Consider the following 8540-nt stretch of genomic DNA (forward strand, 5'->3'; position numbering starts at 1 on the left):
AGTCGCAAGCTTGCCAAATATATTCCCCCGCACTGGCACCGGTCGTGATGTATCTTTCTGACCTTTTTGAAAATAGCAATGGTGCGCTTGCATAGCTTTGACAGGCGCTGAAGATGCACGAGAGCAGAGATTCTGAAAACTCCTTTTGTGACTTCATGCTCTGGGAAGAAGGGTTTTCGGCTGTACTTGGTTGGAAAGAAAATTGGCGCGTGACATGTTCGTTGTAAAATCGTTTCTCAGTGCCGTAATAGTATTTTTATCGACAACATTTTTGTTTCAGAAACAAATGCTCTACATGGTCATTATTGTTTTCAAGCATATCCCGAGATTGCCCTATCCATTGTGGTTTTAAATGATAACAAACATGGGTGCCGGCATTTGCGGCATGCTCAACGAGCGTAACACATTGAACCCGTTTACTTTTATGAGTGCAAGTCGTTCTCCGTTCACCGTAGTGTTTAGAGAAAGATCTCCTCAACTGACCTAGTTTGCAGCAAACAACTGTTGCAAGTATGCACCTTAGGAAACGCTGTGTGTGCTTGTTTTTGTAATGAGAAAGGGGGATCGGTGGCCGAGTGGTCTAGTGCACACCAGCTCGGAGCACGTGGAGCGAAAGCTCGCTCTGCAGAACCCAGGGATCCTGGGTTCGAGCCCCACCCCTGCCCGTTTCGATCTGGATGAGCATCGTACCGGCGTGCGGTTGTGTATCACTACTGCGTGATGCACGTTAAAGACCCCAGGCTAGCGGCTGTACCGCACTGGCTAAATTTCTCATCTACAGCTGGGAGACTCGTCGCCCCTCTGAGGCAGACCAAGTTCTAGGTTGTATAAACACACACACAACCCAATTATTATTTATTTTGTAATGAGACTGGCCTGAGCCTTAAAGGGGCCCGGCAATTATATTTAAGCGTCTACCTTTTTTGCGGTTTCCATGTCTCTTGGGGTTCAGGCAAGCCAGCAGGCACGGAGAGAGTGACTAAATATCAGTGCGTCATATTTTAACCGGACGACGCGGAAACCTCCTCCACCAACGAGGGCGACCTGTGTACTGAAAGCGTGCAAAATGTGACATCTTTGGCCCTGGGCTTACTACTGGTCAGAGCCACTAAAAGCTTCTTGTTAGTCAAAGTACAAAAAATAAGTGGCGCGAACCATTCCAATTATTTATAAAAGTAGTTTTTGTTCAGTATTTTAGATCAGAAAAGAAACAAATGCAGTTTATAAAGTACGGAAACGAGAAATGACCCGTTGACATACTCGCCACCAAGCGGTGGAAAAGGCAGCGCACACTAGAAAGGAGTAGTGGGATCAGGCGCCAACACGGAAAGGTCTTGGATGTATGCGGCGGCGCTGCGGTCGTATGGACAGGAGGATCCGACCGGCTCCGAGCATTCTGAAGGCCTGCGGCGAGAAACTTTGTCTTGCGGTTTGGCCGTTTTGCGGTATGGCAGCGCGAAGTGGCTCCCATTCTGAACTGATCTTTACCCCGTGTTTGCTGTCGTTTGTGGCCAATGAAGTGGTATGCCGAATTAGTGTTAAATCATGCAGTAAATGCATTGAGAGCCGCTCTGGCTGCCCGCTGCATACAGTTTATCCAGAACATGCTTTAGTGGCGCCCTCTCGCGCCGTCAACACGGAGTGCGGCATCCGTGAGCTCTCGATGAGCTTACTACCCCTTTTCTAGGTCACGGTTACTCAATCAACCAAAGACGTCATGAGGGAGGTTATTTTTTGCTTGCTTTTGTAATTTTAATTTTCCTACAACTTTTAAAATAAAGCGAATTTCGAAAAAAGAAAAGTTTCACTAAGTTACTGCGTTCAGTGCGCTCAGTTTGGTGCAAACTAAAAACCAGTAAAAAAAAAGTCGTTGCAGGGCCCCTTTAAAAGTATTAGTTTACATGCTGTATGTAAACATGCTGTGTGTAAAAAAAAATATTGTTGGTAAGCATGCTGTACATTAAAAAAAATAGTATGTTTACATGTTATGTGTAATATTTTTTTTCTTCTAAGGCGTTAGATTATTTTAGTGATAGACCAAATTTGCCGAACTTCACATTCGGCAAAGTTCGGCACATGCCAAACTTTTAAAATAAAGTTTGGTAAAGATTCGGCAAAACTTCGGCAAAAGTCTGCATGTGCGAGAATGTGACGGGGCCATGAATTGCAAATGGATGCCATGCAGTCAGGCGGTTACCATCGTACAGTGTAGTATTACCAGTGGTTACGGTGAGGTTTGGAGTAGGCAACACTGTAACTGTGTGTTTGTGAGCCTTTGCGAGTGTGGTTCTCTTCAATATTTTTTTGCCTCAAGAACAGAAGATCGACCAGAAATTGATTTAGTCCACTGCGCAGGTGACAAATGATGCGGTGCATTCTGGATACCGCAATTTTCACTTGATCTTTCCTGTGGTGCAACGAGGTTGTTGCAACATTGACAAGTACCTTAAAGCACTTCTTGCAATTGTAGCCATCCTGTTTACAGCTCACAAGTAGTTTGTGCCAATACAAAATAATATTGCTTTTTAACCCTTTAAATGCCTTGAACGAGCTGAGCTTGTCGGCTGCTTTCTGGTTCAAAATGACATGGACGTGCTCGGCTTGTCCAGTGATATTTTCGGTAGCCCCCAATTCCACGGACGAGCTAGGCTGTCCAAATAGTTTGCGGCGTTGAGCATAGATGGCAGCACTTGTTTTAGCTGGCACCTTTTTTTTTGCTACCACTAATTTTTGCGTAATCAACTTTTTTAAATTTTATCGGTGATACTAGAGGAAGAAAACTACTAAAAAATATTGCATTTTTAGGTTACTTCTAAAACAAAAAAGTGGCACTTAACCCCTTCACTGCCAAATTAAAAAAAAAATGATGCGAATCTTTTAATTTTTTTTCTTCCTGTATTTTTTTAAACATTATTTTAAAAGAAGGAACTATGAGCACTTTTTAATGTTAGACCTTAGTTAATAAATGCCATTATTTTTTGTATTTATATGTAATGACTACTTCCAATGCAGTTTTTCTATTCTTCTCAAACAGAAAACAGTCCATGTTATTTTTGGAACATTTATCATGGAGATAAAACATTTATACTTTGCAAAAAAAGAAACTTGCAAAATGTTATTTTTTTCTTGACATCCGTGCCCAACTGAGGAGCGACTTAAAGAACCTAGAAGTTGGTCCTCGTAGGGTAGATTTCGAAGCCTGGGATTACGCAGACCGCCACGTTGCAGTCTTTGCACCGATATCGTTTCCTTCCGGATCTTGGTACCTCCGGTGGACGAGGCCTTGCAGCAGACGATACAGCGCCGAGTCGGGAGCTGCTTGTTCTCTGTTGGAAGAATGAAGCTTACAAAATGGCGAGCTGTAAGCCGCGTGGCTTCATTGTCGAACTTTCTTCCAACTTTCTTCCGCTAGCTTTCATCGTGATTTGCTGAAATCACCTTCTCTACAAGGTCCAGTCGGTAGTCCAGTTGACTGAGTGCGCCTCCTTGTTTCTTGTACAGAACGAAAGAGTCGTAGACACACATGTCGAAAAGGTGCCTGAAGATCTTCTTGTAATAGACCTTCTACCCATCTCTCACAGCCGGGTAGTGCAAGAGGTTCTGGTCGTTCTTGTCGACTCCTCCCATGGTGTTGTTGTAGTAGTAAACTGCAGCAGGCTTCACGACTTTCTCGTTCCGGGCGTTGACGCCTTCAACGACTGTGGCATCGTGAACTGTGCTCAGCAAGGTAACGAGCTTTTTGTCGCGCCACTGCAGGGCCATGCACTTTCCTCGCTGAAACGCCCGACTTCTCCTTTCTTGAGTTTGAGGTCTTTGAAGGTGGGCATGTCCTTTTTTGTTGGCCGAACCGTGCCATATACATCAGTCTTTTGCTACAGGAGCTTGTCTACAAGCTCTGGAAAGGTGTAGTAATTGTCGACAGTGACGCAGTACCCTTTGCAAAAAAAAGGTTCCATCACGCTCAGGACGATCTTCGTGCTCATGGCACTGTCTGCATCCGGCGTAACAGTCCCCTCGCCGGTGTAAACGAGGAGGTTAGAGACGTACCCGCTCTCAGACTCGCAAAGGAGAAAGAACTTCACACCAAAGCGTGAGCGCTTCAGGGGCAGGTACTGCTTCCAGGACAGCCTTCCTTTGTACAGCATCAAGCTTTCATCCACTGCTACAGTGCTCTCAGGAACATAGAGGGTCAGAAACCGTTCCTTGAGGAGACACAGCAGCAGCCACAGCTTGCGAAGCTTCGGTTGGGGGTGCTGTGATTCATCAATCTCATCTTCGTTGTCGGAAAAATGAAGAAACTTCATTATCAGGTGAAATCTGTTCTTGCTCATGAGTTCACCAAAGATGGGGGTTTGGAGAATCCTCCTGGCCGACCAGTACATGGCGAGTTCAGGCTTGTCTATAATGCCTTGCGGCAGTGTCAATGCGAGGAACACCTTGAGCTCCTGCGCAGTCAACAGCTTCCACGCTGCAGCGCGAGAGCCATCAGTTGTCCGATGTTTTGCGAGAAACTGTGAAGCGTACCTGTTCGTTTCTTGCACAATCGGGGCGATGACCTCGTCGTCAAAAAATAGCTCGAAAAACTCAAGAGGGTTGCGCTAATCTTGAACTGTAGCCGTCATACCGGGAGACGCCAGAAAGGGAAATCGAAGGGGTGGAGGCAACAGCTTCTCATTATCAAGCTTCGTCCACTTCCGAGATGCCTGTAAATCTTCGTCGTCACTTGTGTCGCACTCGTCCGAGCTCAGTTTAAGATCTGATGAATGATCGCTGACACTGTCGAGAACCAGTTCCTCATCTTCATCTGAACTGCTTTGAGTCTGGGCAAAAGCGTTTTCGCCGTGGCACATGCGCGTCTCCGCTGCTGCATGCGCTTGAGGACGCCGCCATTTTTAAAACCAAGGCAGCCAGGCGATTGCTCCAGCTTCTCCAAAATTGGCGGAGCGCGAAAAAAGTTTGGGTCGCCTAGCGCCATCTGGAGATTGCCGGTAACAATGAAGCGCTTTGGACGTGCCCAGCTCGTCTCTGGCATGTAGGAGACATCTCCGCATCGCAGGACGAGTGAGACTCGTCACTGGGAGAATTAGCACGGCAAGCGTGGACGAGTGGGACTGGTCCATGGCAGTTAAAGGGATGCTGAACCGAAATCTAGATTCCACAAGACACGGCGGCAAAAGCGTGCAACGGGATGCTACAAACACCAAAACATCACTCATACAGCGATATCTCGAACGGATGATCGTATTTTTCAAAAAAAGGAGGCGCATTTGACAGATGGAGAGGAACGGCCTCGCGTCTTCTCCGCCTCCTCGCCTTGAGGGGGCGAAGCGAAAAGAGGAAACGAGATATCTTCACGTCACGCGCCTCGGTGGCCTTGTTCAATCTCGGCCTCTTTTTCCAAAAATATGAGCTTCCATTCAAGATATCGCCTTACGAGTAGTGTTGTGGGGATTGCAGCGTTCCACCTACATCTTGTGTTTTTTTTTTTTTAATCCCAATTTTGGTTCACCATCCCTTTAAGGAGTTAATGGGTGTCGTTTCGCAGTTTCCATCTATTTAAGAAAATTAAGCAGAACTATCATGCTCAACGTTTCATATCCAACATTTCTCAATCTTCTCACCTTTCTAAACGTCCACATATGTCCTAACATCAGAAACCAGCATTTTAAAAGTTTAAAACGAGACGTTGCAAATATGAGACGCACACTTTCATGCAAAGCTGGCGTCAAGTGGCTCAAATTGAAATACGTGCATACTAAGAATAATATTGTTATCTCTTCTGGTAAAGGCTCAGAACCCGTTGCATTCATTTTCACGCACAAAACAGTGACTTGCAGAAAAAGTAAGAACACAATGTTGTCGCCTTTATTTTAACATTGTACCATTTATTTTAAAATAAATGCGAACAGTGGCGGAACTTTGAGCCCACTACCGATGCAGCTTCCAAGCTTGGGTTGTGGTTGGCAAGTTTCGAACACGTCGGAGTAGCACGCCCAACCTCGCAGCACCCTACTCCTCTGTGTTCAAATCTTGCCAAGCATAACCCGAAACGGAAGCTGCATCGAGGCAGGTTTGAAGTTCTGTCACTGTTTGGATTTTGTCCTAACTTAATGGTACACACTTGTAGGCTTGCGCTGATGAGGCCTCAAAACCAAAACTCGCGTACCCTGGCTGTGGCCGCTACTACCCAACGTCGTTGTCATAGCACTTCTTTAAGACGTCACTGGAAAATTGCCAGTAAACACACAAAGGATTATACTGATACATTTATCTGGTAGAATATCGCCTTATTTAACAATAACTGTGTCAATATGCACTGTATGTTGCATTTAATTTTTCTTTAATAAAAAAAAAAACATTTTCTAGAAACATTTAAATTTTATTTTTTTAACTCTGGCAACAATGTGTCTTTGCCGAATTTTTAGAAAAGTTCAGCTAACCTTTGGTTTTGCCGAATCCCAAGATACGGTGCCAAATTTTCGATTTAGCAGAAGTTTGGTCCATCACTGGTTTATATGTTGTATGTTGCCTGATGTGGCTTGATTTGTTTATTTTGCATGTGTTGATGCTAAATAAAGATGATGCTTTCAACTCAGATTGGTGCTTGTCTTGCCTTGTACCCGTTACAATGGCAGTGGAATAGTCCCAGCTCTGACGAGAACCTTAGCAGGTTGTTCCATAGTGTACAATGACAACATCCCCCCCTCCCCTCTCAAATCGGGTGCTTCTGCTGACCTTCTGGGCTTTCCATCGTGGGAATTGTGTAGGGTTTTGTGTTTGCGGTATACACCAGTAGACCCCAAAAGTAACCCCTGAACTGGTTTTGTCAAAATCGGAAAAACAAAACAAAAAGCTGTTCTTCAATGAAGAAAACCTTAGGGTAAACCCCATCCTCACAGAGAAAAAACCTTTATGTTCCGCCTTATTTTGAATCATTCCGGAGCACGGACCCCAGTGAACTGTCCATGGAGCTGCTGCATCCTTCGAGAAACATGGCCCTTTTCTCGTTTTCTTCTCTTCTCGGTACCGGCATGTCTTCCCAAGTCCCCGGATGTCACACACCCTTGAGGTTGGAGAATTCCGTGCCTGTGTCCCTCTTTCTTTGACGTGAGCGTGGACAAACGCAAATTCTTATCGTACGGCGGTGAATATTTCTGTCTCAAAACACCCCCAAATTCAAAGAAAAATACACTTGGAAAACATGGAACCCTAGACGCTGTGAACAAATTATTTTTTGTGTACTCACATTTTCGTGAAGCAGTTCGAAGCTGGAAATTTCGAATTATTTGCTGGTTCTAATTCTTGCGAATCGAGAATTAGAACCCGCAGGGACCATGAATTGAAGGTGACAATGAATTCCGGCTGGATGCATTATTTTCTTTCAGATATTTTAAATACTTGTGTTATTTACAGAACATATGTAGTGATCACGTGAGAACCTTTGCATGCATGTTTTTCCTTTTTTTTGTATTGTTGCTCAAGGAAGCACACCTTTTAGTGGCTTTCGAGGTGTCAACATTTTGCTAGAATTTAATTTTGCATATCATAGGCAATTCGTGAAATTCGCTAAAAGGGAGTCGTTTACATTATCTGTGTTGGTGCTCAGTCAGTGTCAACTTGAGGCAGTGTTCAGATTACAAGTTTGTGTGACTGGGGAGGTTAGCTGTACCGGGTAAAAATACAAGCACGCATATTATCTTTCGATGCACATAATTTCTTGCTATGAAGAGAAAGCTATATTGAGCATTGTCTAGCATTTCGGGCTTTCACATTCTGTTTCGTGACAGGAGGAAAGTTAATTCTCTACGTTTTGTCATGCTTCGGCTGTATGCTCGCGCTTGAGCACAAAATGCCGAAGTGTCGTCCAAGCTAGGGGACCGCTTCCTCTTGTTCTCGCCTTGCCTGTGACCATTGACGAGAAAATCGAGCTATAGGAAGTCCACTTTCTAGTTTGTTTTCCTGAGAGCTCTGTGTTTACCCGACTCTAGGCCCGTGGACTCGATTCCTTATGTTTCATTTCATTTCGTTTTATTACCTTAAGGATCTCTTTCGAGGCATTACATAAGGGGGGTACATCAAATTCCCATTACTTATAATAAAATTGGAAAAACACTGATGAGAACAAGAAAGAGAAAAAAGCATCATTACACAGTAGATTATTTAAACAACTTAACAAGCTCCTACGTAAAATAGTTGTAGTTATTTGTTGTCACAGAGCTTGAGGGCAGGCTGTTCCAATCCGAAATGGGAGAGGTGAGTACTTGTAGGAGTTAGTTCTGGAGAAAATAGGTTCAACTTTACACGGGGAGCATTTTGGATGGGGACGTAGTAGTTCATATAGGAGAGTGTTTTAATAAATGTTCTTGCTCCGTACTCTGGTATGTGTGTCTTCTCTTCCGCTACGGTCAAGAGAGTCGGACAAGGTGGTCGATCGTCGGCACTGACGGAGGTATCTATCGAACCGACCTGCGGTAATATAGCCCTAAACGTTGTCTATATTGCCGCGGAGACGTGAGGACCACGCTACTAGGTTTGACAAA

General features: G+C 44.6%; 1 protein-coding gene across 1 annotated transcript; it reads right to left on the reverse strand.

The window, feature by feature from the left end:
- Positions 1-3564: 3564 nt before the first annotated feature.
- Positions 3565-4850, reverse strand: LOC120847344 (piggyBac transposable element-derived protein 4-like). The gene is made up of 3 exons (XM_042293636.1): positions 4625-4850; positions 3891-4468; positions 3565-3774 (listed from the first exon to the last, which is right to left on the reverse strand). The coding sequence occupies exons 1-3, from the start codon at positions 4848-4850 to the stop codon at positions 3565-3567; spliced, it is 1014 nt and encodes a 337-aa protein (XP_042149570.1).
- Positions 4851-8540: the final 3690 nt, after the last annotated feature.

The sequence above is a fragment of the Ixodes scapularis genome, unplaced genomic scaffold (genome assembly GCF_016920785.2).
Source record: "Ixodes scapularis isolate PalLabHiFi unplaced genomic scaffold, ASM1692078v2 PGA_scaffold4__175_contigs__length_147842914, whole genome shotgun sequence".
Classification (NCBI taxonomy): Eukaryota; Metazoa; Arthropoda; class Arachnida; order Ixodida; family Ixodidae; genus Ixodes; species Ixodes scapularis.